The sequence below is a fragment of the Pithys albifrons genome, chromosome 1 (genome assembly GCF_047495875.1).
Source record: "Pithys albifrons albifrons isolate INPA30051 chromosome 1, PitAlb_v1, whole genome shotgun sequence".
NCBI lineage: Eukaryota > Metazoa > Chordata > Aves > Passeriformes > Thamnophilidae > Pithys > Pithys albifrons.
In genome coordinates, this window is record NC_092458.1 from 3,436,728 (window position 1) to 3,454,929 (window position 18,202).

General features: G+C 36.5%; 1 protein-coding gene across 1 annotated transcript in view; it reads right to left on the minus strand.

Moving 5' to 3' along the window:
* IL1RAPL1 (interleukin 1 receptor accessory protein like 1) overlaps window positions 1–18,202 on the minus strand; it is a 748,261-nt gene that overhangs the window by 165,180 nt on the left and 564,879 nt on the right. Inside the window, exon 6 of the mRNA XM_071569407.1 lies at window positions 13,422–13,496. Within this exon, the coding sequence (XP_071425508.1) occupies window positions 13,422–13,496 (75 nt within the window). The remainder of the gene's footprint in view (window positions 1–13,421; window positions 13,497–18,202) is intronic.

Sequence of the window (18,202 nt, forward strand, 5' to 3'; positions counted from 1 at the left end):
CCAGAGTTAATCACCCATTGTGTGAGTCCCCGCCCAGGGGGAGGGACTGGGTGCTCCCTGAGGGTACATAAGTGGTGGGTAAGAAGACCTTGGGAACTTCTCGTCGGATCCAGAGCAGCAACAGGACCTTGACAGGAGGAGATCACCGCTCTCGCCCAGACCACAGCCCTCACCTGCACCAACAGGTTTTTCTTTTCCTTTTGCTCTGGACTTGGGGGAACCACAGGGGTCTCAGCACAAGGGCAAACAAACCCCCTTGGGTTTGTGCCCCAGGACACTGGGTTATACTGCTGGGGTTTTGTGAGTTGAAAGCAATTTCCCTTGTGTATCAGTGTTGTTACTGTAATATTATTATTAAATTTTAGGTCTGACTTATAATCTCTCTCGTGGTGAGTTCATTTCCCCTGCTGGTTCACCTTTAAACCAGCACAAGGAGCTATTATATACTGAATGGACAAAAAAAAAGATATTAGACCTGTAATTTAGAAAAGATTCAGTATTCTTTAAATCACAAAGGTGTTACCACAGTTCAAGGAATTTCAAAACACCTTCTGTGGTACAGTAAGTGATAACATGTACTGTTAGCCCTTTGAAAAGCAAAGAAAACCCTGTTGTCTTCAATTCAGTAATACTTTACCTTCCATTTACAATGCACTGAAAACAAGTTTCAGAAAATGTTGCAAGGCGTCAAGTACTGAGGCTCAACTTCTCTACAAGTCAGTCACACTTAAAACCCCAATTAAGTGACTTCGAAGTAACCAGTAATTATACATGCACCACTTCCCCTCTTCAGACATCTTTAACTAGTGAAGTCCTCCTTTTCATCTCTGGGCTGCTTGTAAATTGCTACTGGCAGTCGAGCATTTGGGATCCCGTCATCCATTAGGCTAATTCTGAATGAATCATACTGAATTTAGGACACAAAACCTCAGGAATTACGTTTCATGCCTTGGGATATTATGACAGCTCAGCGGAGCTGGTCCACACCCACACTTGTTAGCAGATTGCCACAAAGCAAAACAGGAGATAAGGGCAGGGATGCTGCAGAGTGGTAGGTGATAGAGCAATCAGCGACACCATCTTGCCATGATAAAGATAACACTTCTAAATGACAAGCAAAGCTGAAAAGAGGGGATGCTCAAGCTGTGAGAGATATTGACTTCTTTTGGTATGATCTCTTTTCATTCACATCAGGCTGAAACTCTACTTCTAATTAGATAAAAAGCTTAAAAAATGGAGTCGAGAAATAGGATGTGAGCAAACACTTGCTGAGGTTGGGCTTTGGTAGTTTGGCATGTCTGATATGGGCACAGCAGCTCACTATTATGTACAGAAACCTCTAATTTTCAGTGTAAAGAAAAAAGGGAAATATTTCAAAACAAAAGGGATTTGCTTTTAAAATTAATATTTTTGAACAATTTTCATTAATGATTGACTAAAAAAATTCATTAATGATTGCCTGTTTACCAAAATAAAAATAAGATATCTCTCAATCCTAACATAGTCATACAATCTTTTCAATGTGTGGTACACAGAGTCAATAACCTTACTCATGAACGTTTTATTAAAGTCAATACATATTTTGCATAACAAAACAATATTTCAAATGCAGTAACAATCTTGAGTTTACTTTTTTCATGTCACTAAGAGGAACGACTAAAAAATATGAAAAATAAGACTTCTGACATAGCAGTATTGAAAGAGTGAGCGTTTATGAAACAAAAATCATCTTGCTAAAGTGAAATCATCTTTGCATTTTGCTGAGCTGCATAGTATGACTTTCAAAAAAATATTTGCTATGTTTTTCTCAGTATCACTAATTTATCATGTACATTTCAGCTGAAAAAAAGGACCATCATTCAATATGCTTTTTACTCATATTAATGAGTACAAAGGAGACAAAGCAAGAACAATTGATAAACAAAGTTAACACAACATATAATTAAAGAATTGATATGGGTAATACACATTTTTCTTATCACAGTTAAATATCTTCCTTGCTCTCAAGCTTCTGCAACGGGGATACCAGACAGCCAATTAAGTAGCAATGTGATTAATATAGAGCTTTAAATAACATCAAAATAATGATGGAATAATTCCTTGTTGTGGTCATGGTAAATCCTTATTACACCTCAGTTAATGAATTTAAATTAAAAATACAAACTCGTTAGAAAATCTGGGCTATAACTTTCTATGACATACCATACCTTTAACATTTCTGTTATAAAATACTTCTTGTCAAATGGTTCAGTTTCTGAAAGCTGTATTTTTAATATTTTTGGAAGCCTGGCATTCATTCACCTGCTCTGTATAGGTGTCATGAAGAAAGACATTCACACACTCCCACTTTAGGTATGTCATCCCAGATGTCTAAACAAAAAGTCTAAAATCCTATACAGTGAATGGAGCAAGTTGTCAGTTTGCCAAAGACCAGACAAAAGCCACCCTGATGGGAAGATGCAAAGCACTTCCATTATGATGTGATATGATGTGTCACACAGCTGCATCTTGATCTATATCGACCGTTTTGGGAACCTACTGAGACCAAGTCTTGACTTAGAGTGATATTTCAGAAACAGTTTGAGCCAAAATACCTTCTCACGACTTTTCTCCCTGACTGTAACTCCCACTCACCATGTCTTGGCATTAGGACTTCTTGTGCTCATGTTACCATCAGCATAGCAAGAAATCCAGCTTAAATTGGTTCTTTCCTTTGAGTGACTTTTCAGCCCTCTAAGCAAGAGTGCTGAAGCTGGGTGAAATAAGAGGAGTATGAGAGGAGGCAGATGTCAGAGCAGCACAGATTTACACCTCTTTAAAGAAATCATGAAACATCATACCATTAATGGCTAACCTGGCTGCCAGGTGGAGCTGTGTGTCCTCTCAAGAGGGCCCACTGACTAATTCAAGAACATCTTTGAGCCAGAGACCTCAAGCTCAAAAAAGTGAGCACTCTTTATAATGCATAAATAGCAGTAACACAAAGGTATTGACAGCAACAGAAGTTCAGCATCTTAATGAGGTTTGTGTATCTTACTCTAAATGAGGTTTTATGTTTGTTTCGACTTTTTTTTTTTTTGTAAATTCCTTTTTCATGATGATTTTGACAGAAATATTTTAAACACAATACAAGACCAAGGGGTTTGCATGTCCAGAGACTACAGGAAACAGTATGAAATTTTCCCTACTCCCCAGACCTTTTTTTTTTCTGTAAAAGTAGGAGAGTATATAGTCACCTCTCTTCAACTGCTGGCTCAGACTGCCCTGGAAACCAAACTCAATTTTCTACCTACCCTTTCCTCCTTTCCTCAAGGAGTGACTGATATAAGGAACTCCAAAAATAGAACAACTCTGAAAAAGGATGCTAATATTCAAAAAACCTAAAACAGCAGCGAACTGTAACAGGTATCAATGCTTTTAGAAAAGTCTTAAATACACTGAGGTAATGCTTTGTGTGTGTCCCTCCAGTAACTCCTACAATAGCATTTTAGACCTTATTTTAGTTTTTTGATTTAAACTAGGTTGAATTATTATTGTTGGTACTATTTCATCATATGCGTCCACTATAGTAAATAAATTATTCTGAACATCATTCTAGAAAGAACTAAAGTTCATTCATTCCCTAATAGCAATTCCAAGTTATTTCATCTTGGATTTCACCCTTCTAAATGTAACTTCTGTTTGCTTATTTTTACCAAGAAGAATAATCTCACTGATTCATGAGAAATAGTATTTGCATTTATAAGCTTTTTTAAGAGCCTGACCTTTCCAAAGAATTAGGAGACTGTAAATGGCATTTAGATACTATAGGATAAAATCTCTGTTGTAGGATTAATTACCACTTGATAAAGGAAAAAAAATAATATTGGCTGTTGTATTTTTAAGCCATCTTTCTTTATATGAGCATAGAATCTCTTTATTAACAGTTGGAAAAGTTTTCCAAAAAGAAATCCTCAAATTTTGACTTAAATAGGATGAATAGTCTGTTTAAAAATGACTAGTGGGAGATTAAAACCACACACCAGAAATGCACAAAAAATCTCTACTAATACTTAAATTATAACAAACGTATGGGTATCTTTTGTAACAATCTCTATACCTATTATAAAATCAGCAGGAAAAAACTAGTCCTCCCATGATTTTTAATGACAATTAAAAATTACGAGCATTTATTACTCCTAATTAATTGTTTGAAAGCCATGAAAAAACAAAACCTATGACCCTATAGCCTCACATCTCCAGACATTAGCGACAGAGAAGTAATTTTGCAATGCTTGCAATAAATTTTTCTAAATAAGCTTATGTATAATATATGAATCATTTATTTCTGAAGTCAATATGAATAGTTACTTGATATGATATATTTTGAGGTAAGTAAAACATTTTTCTTATATTTCCTTTCTTATAAATATTAGTTATTGGAATGAGATCAGCATATTGAGAATAAACCACATAACTATTTAAAGGTGTGCTGGTTTAAAGGTGAACCAGCAGGGGAAATGAACTCACCACGAGAGAGATTATAAGTCAGAGCTAAAATTTAATAATAATATTACAATAAAAACTCTGACACAAAAGGGAAATTGCTTTCAACTCACAAAACTCAGCAGTAGAACCCAGTGTCCTGGGGCACAAACCCAAGGGGGTTTGGTTGCCCTTGTGCTGAGACCCCTGTGGCTCCCCCAAGTCCAGAGCAAAAGGAAAAGAAAAACCTGTTGGTGCAGGCGAGGGCTGTGGTCTGGGCGAGAGTGGTGATCTCCTCCTGTCGAGGTTCTGCTGCTCCTCTGGATCTGACAAGAAGTTCTCCAGGTCTTCTACCCACCACTTATGTACCCTCAGGGAGCACCCAGTCCCTCCCCCTGGGCGGGGACTCACACAATGGGTGATTAACTCTGGGAGCCAGGGGGTATTGAACTGTTGATGGCCCATTAGCAGCTCCGCCCCCTCAGGCTGAGTGTGAAGGTGATAATGACTCCCTGGACAGCTGCTGCTAATGGCCCATTGTCCTTGGGGAATGAATAGAGGGGGTAGAATACACAGCTTTGATCACCCCACACAGGGTTAGCTGGTCCCTCCTGCTGAACTAGGACAAAAGGATACTTTAAGCAGTTGAAATGACTGATACACTAGAAGGTGACTTTTACTGCAGCATTCTAGGTAGATGCTCAAGATGGCTCTCACAAATAACTAAATCCTGAGGTGTGAATTTGAATTTGGGGTTTACTGAGCTGAATACCTTTTCTCTTCTTTAACTTCCTAGCTCCGTGGTTCTCAAGAGTTACCTCTGAGTTCAGTAAAACAAGTGTTGAACACCCATTTCTTTGTATCCAATCTTTTATTTGTATGTGCTTTCATGCTGGCATGAAAACTAAGGGCTGAATAAATATCTTGATTCAGGGGATATTTTAGTTCGTTGTGTGGAAAATATAAAAAGTATTTAAATAATCTGTTGTCAGATTTTTACCTCAGGCAAAAGAATAAGAAATTAAAAGAGGACAGATTATGGAAAATCCTGCTATGTTGTCTTTTGCTTATAACTGTCCAGAACATTCTAAGACAGACATAGGGTGCCAGTTATGGTTGGCATGTGAATGTTGAACACATTTGTTATCAAATATGAAATTTAGACTAATAACTATGTGTATCCTAATATCCTCAAGCCTAACCCAAAGTAAAGGAGTGCACTGACTTGTAGTTCTACATCATGTATTCATTATCACCAAAGTGCTATAGAAGAAATACAATATATGCCATAAAAATATTGTTAGAATATTTTTATATCAATTATGCTATGTAGAATCAAACTGATTTTTTGTGAGTATTTTTATTTACAAGTTCCTCAGATATTAAATATATAAAATTAAATAGCTAGAAAATTGGACATTTATGATATGTTGATTATATCTTGGGTAGATATTTTCTGTGTATTCATCCATAATATCTTATGTAAACAGACCAGAATAGCACTTCAATGTGCACAGTCTGAAGTCTCAGTGTTACACATCTGTTAACAAATAAAAAAAAGATTCTGTTCAACTGATGGCTTGAAAATATTCATACTACTATGATGTTCTAAACTGTTAGAGTTTATCAAAGGCATTTAAGCCTTTCAGACCCTTAGAGTTCCTTCAAATAACTTTTTATTTTCTATTGACACGACAAGCTGTCAAATCCCTGATAATTATTGCTGTTAAGAATGCATGCAGATTTATATGGATTTTCCAGAATGAAACTTATGTACAGCACTAAATCTTAGTGCAAATACTCAGTATGTCCTAGAAAAAAACATTGTTCAGTGCAGCTTCATGTAAAGCTACTCCTTATTTTCACTGCATGAGCACATGCTGACTTCACCAATAAGGCTGGAAAGCTTTTATTCTAGAACTGGAAAGCAGAATAATTCCTGTAAATAAAAATTGTACTAGTGCTTGTCACTCCACCAATACATTATTCTTGAGATCACTTTTAGATGTGATTACCATTGCTGCTCACAAGAGACCTGTATCTCTAAAGCAAGATATTCTGGAGGAGTTCATTACTTTAAGATGGTTATTAATTATAAGTCACAGTGTTACATTTTGAGTTTCACTTTTACAACTTAATATTTTTGCATAGCACTATTATATGTTTGCTGTTTTTGTTGTTTTTTGTTTGTTTGTTTGTTTAATGCAAAGAAACACTTGTGTGTCTTTCAGTATCAGACACCATAAAGTCCTTATATATAATGTGGAAACACAAAGTATAGCTTGAAGGAAAAAAATCTGGCAAAAATTGATCACAGAACAATGTGAATCCTGATGTTTCAAATTTACAAAATTAAAGGGGTTTTAGAACTATTATTTCTCATGAAATAATATACAGTATGGGCCTAAATTGCATTTCTTGGTATGTGGTATTCTGTACTCGTTATGATCTTGGTTACAATAAATTACATCCTACTGTCTCCCACAGAGTATTCCTATACAAGTTTTGCTGTATCTGATTATATTTTACTCTGCTAGTAAGGGACATATGTTTTTTGATTGTTTAAGAAAGTCTTAAGTAGGAAATGTAACTTTTGGATGATTAGCCAGCTGATATGTCCTTTTCAGGTTCCATAGTCTTCTCTCATATTATGAAAATAACTGGTTATATTGCACAAAATTCTGAAATAAAAATTCCCATCTGTCTAATCTGTACATAAAAAATGAAATGTGCATAGTTGCAGACAAAGAGACTTTTTATTGCATTAAATCCTGTTTAAATGCCTAACACAGGAAGTACCTCAGATAAGTATGGTACATAATGTTCTCTTGAGCAGACGTTTCTCAGTGGATTATAATCTAAAATGAACAAAGAAGTTTTCCTATTCATCCAATAGATCAGACACATGTCTCCCAGAAAAAGCACTGATAAAGTGAGATAAAATTTAAACAAATGCATTGTCTTTTCTACTTTTTTTCCAACCCTCTTCCCTCCCAGTTGTGTTCTGAAAGTCTCAGCTTTCAAGTAAAAACAAACAAAAAAAAGATGATAAGTATAAAGTAAATTATGAATTTACAGTTTTGATTATTCCCACGCAAAGTGTTGCCCATCCTGTGTTAATCTAATAACAGAATATATCAAAGAAAAAGTGTCCAATTGCATCACATGATTGAAAAAAAAATTCAATTTGGTTTAGAAAACATTAGTGTAATTGGATAAACTTAAAATTCCTTACATAATGAAAAAAAAGGCCCTGTTACAGAGTGAATATAGCATTTAGATGAAAAGTGTAGAGATAAAATCTATAATTTTTTTGTATTCCTGAATTTCCATTTCCATCCTGAAAGGACTCACTGATTGCTAGTTATTTCCTAACACTTTAGTTAATTTATTTATACATCTACTGATTAAGTTAGTTAAGGAGGGCTTTTATCTTTAACAAGGCCAAATTGTGTGGAAGATTTTTATGCCAAAACAGTACTATAAATGAAGCAACATTCTCCTGTCCCTGATGGGGAGCTTCTTTGTATTATTACTTTAGAAACAGTTTATTAAAAATAGTTTAATGATTCTTTTCTTGAATAGATGCAGGAAAGGTGGAGAAAGAAGAAATCCGCAGTGCACTGGGTTATAGTCAATTTAATTCTATCAAAATAATGCCTTACATAAAAATAGGACAGATATTCACTGAACATTTGGTCACAAGAGTAATTTTGTTGTGTTGGATGATATTCAGGAAAATTCACTTTATTCAGATGATAAAGTGTTTAGGTTACAGTCCAAACTCATCTTTTAAGTCCATTCATAAAGTGTTGGAAATCTTTTATCCCTTTTTTTTTTGCCTTCTTTAACTTCAAGCCTAGCTAAAAATAATTTGACAATAGCTTTATTTTTCTAGGTGAATTTTGGCATGCCAAATTACAGCCTTGTGCAGAACCAGGAAATACACTGAAAAAAAAGGGAAGAACAGAAGGATAAAGGCTAACTAGCTGCTGAGGTGTTAAAAGGAATTATTTCACATTTTGTAATTTTTTGATTCAGATCCATTACTGTCTGTTGTGGAATCACATCTGTCTCCTTTAATAACATGAGATGAACCAACTTGATACTACAATCAGATTTTCTGGAGTCAGACTAGAAATATTCTTTGTTTCCTTGAGACAAAAAGATATTGGACAGTGCTGGAAGCAAAAACAATGTAACCTGAAAGACAGGTGTAACTGAAAAGACTCAGAAATTACCAATAAAAAAAACCCCAGAACATATTTTATATGAATTTAAATATCATGGATATGATATATTTATATCTTAAATGTATTACCTTGGCATGAATATATAATTAGAAATATAGTTACCTGAAGTTATAGGATTTTTCGTATGTAAGAAACAGTGTTAATTAATTCCTATCTGAACAGATCTGAACAGAAAGGTCTGTGGGTTTATATTATTACAAGAAGAGGCTTGTGTTAGTAGAGATTTGTTCATTTGGTTTTGTTAGCGTGTGGAAGGTCAGAGCAGTATTATTGTGGTATGCAGTTCCTTGGGTCATTGTGTTCATGATCACTGTGCCTTACCTCCCTTGGCCTCCCACTGATTACCAGCTCATCTCCCTCCCTGGCATCTGCTGTTACCAGATCACAGGGTGGCTCAGAGCTGAGTGGGAAACACCCTTCATCATCTTACAGCTCCAAGCTTTGCAAGATTCAATCTTTTAAAGATTGTATTTTGAAGATTGTATTTTGAAGATTGAGTCCATCATCAGCAAATTTGCTGATGACACCAAGCTGGGAGGGAGTGTCGACCTGCTGGAAGGCAGGAGGGCTCTGGAGAGGGATCTGGATAGACTTGAGAGATGGGCTGATTCCAATGGGATGAAGTTCAACAAGGCCAAGTGCCGGGTCCTGCACTTTGGCCACAACAACCCCCTGCAGCACTTCAGGCTGGGCACAGAGTGGCTGGAGAGCAGCCAGGCAGAAAGGGACCTTGGAGTACTAATTGACAGGAAGCTCAACATGAGCCAACAGTGTGCCCAGGTGGCCAAGAAGGCCAATGGGATCCTGTCCTGTATCAAAAATAGCGTGGCCAGCAGGACCAGGGAAGTGATCCTTCCCCTGTACTCTGCATTGGTGAGGCCACACCTTGAGTGTTGTGTTCAGTTCTGGGCCCCTCAGTTCAGAAAGGATATTGAGGTGCTGGAGCGAGTCCAGAGAAGAGCAACAAGGCTGGTGAAGGGACTGGAGCACAAGTGCTGTGGGGAGAGGCTGAGGGAGCTGGGGTTGTTTAGCCTGGAGAAGAGGAGGCTCAGAGGTGACCTCATCACTGTCTAGAACTACCTGAAGGGAAGTTCTAGCCAGGTGGGGGCTGGTCTCTTCTCCCAGGCACTCAGCAATAGGACAAGGGGGCACGATGGGCTTAAGCTCTGCCAGGGGAAATTTAAGTTGGATATCAGAAAAAAGTTCTTTCCAGAGAGAGTAATCAGGCATTGGAATGGGCTGCTCAGAGAGGTGGTGGATTCACCATCCCTAGAGATTTTTAAACACAGATTGGACGTGGCGCTGGGTGCCATGATCTGGTAAATGGACTAGAGTTGGACCAAGGGTTGGACTTGATGATCTTGGAGGTCTTTTCCAACCCAATCGATTCTATGATTCTATGATTCTATGATAATATTTTATCTGGAGTCATTGTTTCCAGAGAAACAGTTTACAGTGAGGTCACCACCACCACCTAAAACCCCTTTTAAAACGAGAAATGCTTAAAAGGAAAATATTTTTCCCCTTGCAACAGGATTAAGTAATTGATTACAAAATTGGAAGTGAAATAACAAACAAAATAAAAACATTAAGTGCAGAACTGGATGAGTTGCAAACTACTGGATGAGTTGCAAACTAATCTCTTTCCTCATCTAATTTTCTGTGCTTCATTCTTTGGCTCTCCCATGGTGTATTTTATGAAAAGTCTTTGAGAAATTGACTTCAATTTTTATCTTGTGCTTCTATCTGGTTACTATTCAGTGTCATAAAAGATATTTCTGATGAGATCTCAAGATGCCTTTGACTCTAAAGTTGCTCATTTCAGTGCAGCCATGCTTAGCACTCCACCAGATATCAATTTAATAGAATGGCACCTTTTCCACAACTGTGGATAACTTGAATGTGATGGGATCCTGGAGGTTCATAGGACTGAGGTGTGCAGATTGTCCAGCTCTGATTTCTTTCCTTGTGTCTCAGCAAGTCAAAATGCAGGAAGCTTATCCATAACACTCTACCAGTCACCCCTTAGAGAAACTCTTTTCTTTATATGCAGTCACCTTTCAGTTTGATGCTGTTTTATGGAAGGCATGCAACGTGATAATAAGACAGGTCTGTGGTCCCATGGTAATAATTTCAATTGCTGGTGCATAGAAGAAACCAAAATATTTCAATGACAAATGTCAGGCATCTCTGCCACTCAGCAGTGCTGGAGCCAAGTGAGTAAGATAAGTCTGCAGCCTCTCCACCTTGAGTTAGACACTGCATGGAGGTGCCCTGTTTAAGAACTGAGCTCCAGTAGGTCTTTCAGCAGAAAACACACTGGTGTTACTGAGGTCTTCTTCACAAGTGTGTCCATCACCTCCCCAAGGGTACCTTCTGGCAGGCGAAGATTTGGAGATGAACCATCACTACTGACTTTTCAGGACATCATGTGCACCTGCAGCTGCACACACAGCCCTGCAAATCTGGCATGCACCTCTCAGAACATGCCCTGGCACATGCAATCTACTTCATTTGAGACTCAGGATGGAGGACTGCAAAGTGAGAGGGACAGAAACATGGATGAAGAGTAGGGATTGCCCCAGCTCTCCATCACACTGACTGGTGACCTGCTCATGAAGTAGCAGACTACCTCAAGCTCCCAGTTCTTTGCTGTCTTTTTGCCTTTGGAATGAGATTGCCACCCCTTTCACTTCTTCAGCTTCCACCACCATATTTATTTTGCAGGTAAGGTATAAACAGCATCCCAATCAGATTCTGGAGGACTATGTTTTCAGGGAGTGTCTAGACCAGCCTGCAACATGTGGTCACCCCAAGACTCAGACAGGCAATTATCTAAGTATCTAAGTTAATATTGGTCTTAGTTAGATATTAAAATATTCTGCACTTTTTGCACAGTAACAGACTCCTGGAAATAAACACTGGCTTTTCTCATGAAAACACAGACTTTTCTAAGGTTATCCAGCAGGACCAAGGCATTAAATCTAGACTGGAACAAAACAATTTTTGTGTCAGTGAGCTATCAATTTTTTGAACTTGCTCCAGTTCTCACACACTTTTTCACATGGTTGTAAACAACAAATTAATATATTCTTGTAACTTTTTGGCATAAAGTAAATATTGTAGCTTCACATTCATTTATGGTCAGACATTCCCATCTGTCTCTGAAAGTGCCATTTTCAAGTTAACCCTTTCAAATTCATTGACAACTATTTAGTTTTCTGAAAGGTGTCTTTTTCAAACCTCTTTTCAAATTATTTAATCTATTTCTTAGAACTATAAGAAATCAAAACTGAGAGTAATTATAAAAATCATAGACACAAAGCCTCTAGCTAACCATTAGTAATAACACTCTTCTTGAAATACTCTCACCATACAGTATATTTGGCAAAACAACATTAAAGCACAGGAAAGTTCTTTGTTTTGTTTTTTTTTTCCCAACAAAAATATCTCAGTTAGAAACATTAGTTAAGAACCAAATGTGTAGAATATTTTATTTTGTGTTCTCTAGTCTTGTGTTCAAACAACAATGTAAAATCAAATAGAACTGTCATACAGGAAAAGACTCCTGAGTCAGTGCATCAACAAAAATACTTTCAGAATAACAGAAAGTAGCTGTAGAAGGAAATGTGTTATATCTCTCCTTTTCTATAGAATTGTTTCTGAAAAAACTGTATACCAGCACTTCAAAATATTACCTGAATAGCATGAATCATTTAAAGAAATAGTTTCTTAATTTCAAAGAAAAGATGAGCGATTTTCTGGCCACTATAAGCCATAAGCTGGCAATCAACATAAAATGCTCTGCCAGTGACTGTCAGAATTCATTTTCAAGCCTTCTGCTTTATCTGACAGTGTGCTGCAGAATGTACTGAGTTTTGTTTGCTGTATTTTTTCTGTGAGATTTAGACAACCACCAGATTTGTTTCCATTTTCTTCTGTAGCTAACATGCTAGAACACCTACCAGCAGTTTACTGTTCTGACAACAAACCATAATTCAAGGGTAACCTACTGAGGACTGTTTCTTACAAGTTGCCCTCTGTGTCAATAAAAAAGGAGATATTGTTACATCCTGGAAACTGTACGAACTCATGCACTTATTTTTGTAGCCTTAATTACCTCCACAGCAGTAGGACAACAAAGTGACCAAACATATCCCCCATTCACAAGACTAGATGGTTTTTTCATGCATCAGTTTATCTTCATTCATCTGTATATAAATATTCTTACATTCAGAATAATCAATTGCTGTTATGGTAAAATAACACTGCTGTATGATTTGACCAGCACAACCTTTATAATTACTGAATAACTTTGCAATTCTGTAAGCAGACACCAAAGAAAAGAACTCTTGCAAGTACAACATAAATCAAAAAATCCCACTGAATCCCACAGTAAGTATATACAGAAGAGGAGAAGTTTAGAAAGAAAAGTTCAGATTCACTTCTAACTATTGACTTTGAGCAAGGTAAAACCCAATATCAGTAATATTCAAGAAATTAGCATTCAATATTAATTACTAAGATTTTCTGGGGGGAACAATAATCTTCTAGATATTATATGATACCTCTATTCATGGAAAAAAAAAGTTTAATGTCTTTTCAATTAAATTATTAATGCCAATATGCCCTCAGATTACCATAATAGATTAACACATCAAATACCTTCATATAATCTGAAGAAAGATTACATTTTCCACTTACCTAACTGGGTCTCCTGAATTGTTAGCTTACTCTCCAAGGGATGTAAAAGCTTTGGTGGTTTATCTGTTAGTGGTGCTAGAAAAGAAAGAAATTCACATATATAGTGTTCTGATTACTACTGGGTAAAATAAGACTTGGGTTTGGTTCAGGAAGGATTTGTTTTTCCTTTTGTTTGAATAATGTTCATGCCCTCAGTAGCTGTAAATGCTTTTGCATAGAGACAGTAACTAGAGCACCAAAATTTAAAATCTTTCACATGCTACAGTAATCTCTCTAAACATTCACAAAAAACCCCAACATGCAAAAGAAAACCAACACCCACTGATGTTGCAATTTTATATTTTCATAAATATTATCCAGCATCTCACAGTTTGTTGTTATATTACCTCTCTATATAGTCATTTACAGAGCGATAACATAAACCAAGTTACTGTAAAACAATTTTGAATATTTGATGAGCATTTTATTTTAAAAATATTACCAACACTGAAACTTTGTAAAGTGGATTACTAGAAAAAGGCTCAGTTTACAAAATCCAAGGGATGGATGCAATGAACTAATGTCAAGCTTCCCACCTAATAAGACAGCTTCCCTCCTCCTTTTTGGCTTGCCCTGAAATATAGTAGATTTATGCAAATTGTGGAACAGAAAGAGTTTTGTAGTGGTCAAAAACTTTCTGAAGGTTGTCAAAATGAGTTCAAATGATGCATCCAAATATAGCTGCTATTCTACCAGATGTATCCACTATGTACTCAATTCACAGAAGTGACATTGATTATTACAACTTTTGTTGCTATTGGGAAGTATATTCTTTACTATCTCTGACAGATGAGTGCATGTCATATAAAAAAAAAAGGATTTTTTTTTTCTTTAATACTGATAGTAAACACTTATGAGAAAGTTCCAACTTTGGTAGTCACCAGCAACATTTGATATTTTGCTTTTCAACATTAATTACTGCTTCAGTTTTTAAAACAGATTACGAGCTGCCAAAGATTTAAAATACATTTGACATTTTGATATAACTCTATAATATTTGTTCCCTTCAACTTGTCAAAATCAATGCTCCTTTTCTTACTGACACACATACACACATATCTGTATGTGTATGGGCTTAATATACTAAACACACTCATCTCCTATCCGTGGAACAGCATTGCATTCTCTTCACTATGTTTCCTCTGCTCTTTTATTAAATTATCAATTTTCTTTAAAATATACGGCATTATTTTCAACTTTGCAACAATTACAGAGTGGAAGCATTATCAACTCATGTTTCTGCTTTACAGAGATTATCCTTTATATGATCAGAGCATAAACCCACTCCTTTGGTGTCTGGGATGTAGATACATCAGACTAGTATTGAATCAAAAGTCAGGAATGGGAAAGTATTATATTTGGTCCACAGAACTACTTTCAGTTCATTCTTCCAACAACAGCTTCTATTCTCTGTGGGAAATTATTCTGCACTACAGACTTTGGAGAGAGTCACAGCTGTGAAAGACTTTTCAGCATCATCTCTGGGTTGTTACTTTTATTTACACCAGTGTTAATTCTTTTTATCTCTCTTTTTTTTTTTTTTCTTGAAGGCTAAAGTCGGTGAAGGGTAAAAGGATTCAAAATGTATTTCTTAAACTGTAAAATTAGTCATTCCCATTTCTGAACTTCTCTGTAAAGGCTCATAATTCATCAGCAAATTGTCACCTTTAAAACATCCACTATAAACTTAAATTTAGTTTTGCAGTTCTGTCATTCTCCACTCAATTACTATTCATCAGATAATGTCTTCTGAGTCACTGTTGTTCTAATTCTGTTTTGAAACTCTGAGCAAAGTTCCCTTATTGTAAGCAAAGATATACTAACTGGTGGAGTTAATCTGAATATGACAAATAAGTAGATTGGAAGATAGCATTTTTCATCAGTTTAAGCAAAGATCAGCATTACTTTCCTGGTCCTTCAGGTCTCTAAGAGGCTCTCTGCTTTTAGAGGAATAGGCCCAGGATGTTAATATATGCACACAAATCATCCTTCAACAGAAGTATGAAGTTACCATAAAATTTTTGTGCAGTTTAATTTTCCCACAACTTGTGACATTCAATAAATAGTTTAAAAAACAAAATCTTACTGAAAATAATAAATTAGACATATAACTGATGTATCAGAATAACGGGAGCATGTAGTCTGGAAGGATCCTCTGGGATCCAACCTCCTGTTGGAAGCAGGTCCAATAGAGCAGGTTGTCAGGATGTCATCCAGTCATGTTTTGAACATCTCTGTGGAGTCAGATTTCACCACATCAGGTGTTCCAGCTCCTACCTGCCTTCTGGCCCTCACTGGACTCAGTCCAGTATGTCCATGTATTTCTATACAGCAGAGAGCTCAAAATTTGTGACAGTATCCCAGGTGTGGCCACACAGATACTAAATAGATGTGAAGGATCCCCTGCCTGGGCACAGCTAAATTCCTTCCAAGAGCTGTGCAGTTGGCCTTTGCCAACTCATGCTTAACTTCTTGTCCACCTGGGCTAACAGGACCATTCCCGTGAAGCTTTTTCCTACTCAGTCAGCCCCTGGTTCTGCATTGCTGCACAGGGTTATTCCACTTCTAGATCAGGACATTCCATTTTGTTGTCACCCTTTTGCTGAGAGTGCACTCTGTTCCATAATACAGGAATACATAAACCCTCTAATCAATAGCAAAACAAACATATACCAGGAGCTAACTGTCATACACTTATTTCAAAGGGATGGCTACCAATATTTGTGGCCAGTAAGAGTAAATAGTAAGACAGCTCAACTCTAAGATCTCTAAATCAGAGAAAATATTTGTATTTCACTGTTTCATTTTCTTTGATGTCTACCACCCTCACACTGTTGTATGTCTGTACTACAAGCAACCACATTTCCCAAGGCCAACTTCTTCCCCATTTGGAAAATTGAAAGTATCCTTAGGTATTCTGCATTCCAGAGTTTTAGACTGTAGGGAAATACTGTGAATGTGAGTAATATAGGTAAGGAAAATAATTCTGAAAACTTGATATGCTTAAAATATCAAATTTTCCAAGGAGATTTCAAAGTTGTCCACAGTTAATCAGTACCTTTATTGTCTGTTATTTAATCTATTTCTTGAAATATCTATATTTTCTGGCGTATTGATCCCTGTGGACTGATGCAGAGGTGGGAATTTCTCTAGTTGTCTCCCTACATTTCAAGTTTACACTTTCCACAGAGAGCAACATTAATGGACAACACAGAGTTACTGCAATCCTTCTTTAGTTCAGGAATTCTGGAGGAGACGTGTCTCCTATAAGCTTCTTCATATCATTCAAACCATAGGGAGTGACTTCTCAACTGGGTAAACCCACTATGCAAGAGGCTCTTCAAAATCAATATCATTTTCAGAAGGATTTATTGAGGAACAGTTGTCTACTAAATTGAACAGCAAAACCATAATTTAATACTTTCTTCCTAAACTTTTACTAAATAGCAAGAATCAATCAAAATTTACAAAACTCACAACTCCATCTGGTCTCTTAAACAAATTAATACATCTTTTATTATTTTTTCTATTTTTTTCATTTTCTTCTTTTTTTTTTTTTAATATATAAGTGCAGGAAGGCAATAATTTTCATGTCCTACAAAAATATCCATGATTTCAAAACATTTCCTGTTCTGTGCTGCATGCAAAGAACAAGAATTCTTTTGAATATGTTTAAAAATATGAAGAGAAGATCCTCTTCCCACCAGGTACTACTTGTCAACCTGGTTATATAAAAGGAACAGAATGCTCAGATTCCTATTCTTGCATGAGGGAATTTTCAAGTCTTTTGGCAAGAATATTAGTTTCTGGATATTATTATCTACTGCTGCATGGATTCACTTCTCTCTCTCCTCTCACTTCCCTCCTCCCCTAACTTTGTCTTTTCTTTCTCTTTCTCTCTTTCACTACCTTTTTTGTTTTAATTTGTGTTTTTTTGTTTGGCTTTCTTTTGGCTTTTTTTTTTTGGTGTTTATATTTTTTTGTTTTTGTTGTGTTGTTTTGTTCATTTTTTCCCCCCACCTCAAATGTCAAGAACTACATCCCAGACAAGGACAACCAAAAATGGCATATTCTTCTCTTTAAAAAGGGGGGGAAAAATGGTGTGGGTCAGCACCTTTTTAAAAGGTCTGTTTGATCAAAAAAAATCAAGTTTACAAATCATCTGATGTTTGACTTCTGAACCATCACTGAAGAATGATTTGAAAACACATATGTGTCAAACTTGTTTTTCAATAGAAACAAAGTTAAAACAAAAAAAAATGAAGCTGCCAATTGTGAAGCTTTATTAAAAATAAATATTTAACTTCAGAGTTACCGTTCAGCTGCAGACATATTGATCCTGCTCAGAGAAAAAGTCACTAAATTCACATTCCATGTCTAACAAGTTGGATGTACATTTAAAATATATTGAACAATTTGTCTTGCGGTAATGAGACTGAGAGAGGCACCATGATCAGTCACTCAATTAGAAATTGGCCAGAAAAGAGTATTTTTACATCAGCCACCTACTTCCTTACTCCTCTTCCTATGCTGCTGCTTTAGCTTTAGATGTACATGGTCACATGCTACATACACACATTCTTTTCTATGAAAAACAATGTTATTTGAAGAGACCAGGAACCTGTTAGAATTTAACATGTGTGTGTGGCTCGGCTTCGCGAACGCAGATTTGGGCAGGGCTGTCCCCACGTGGGTGGGCCCTTCCAGCCTGCGCAGTGGATTTCAGGTGAGGCTCAGCGTGC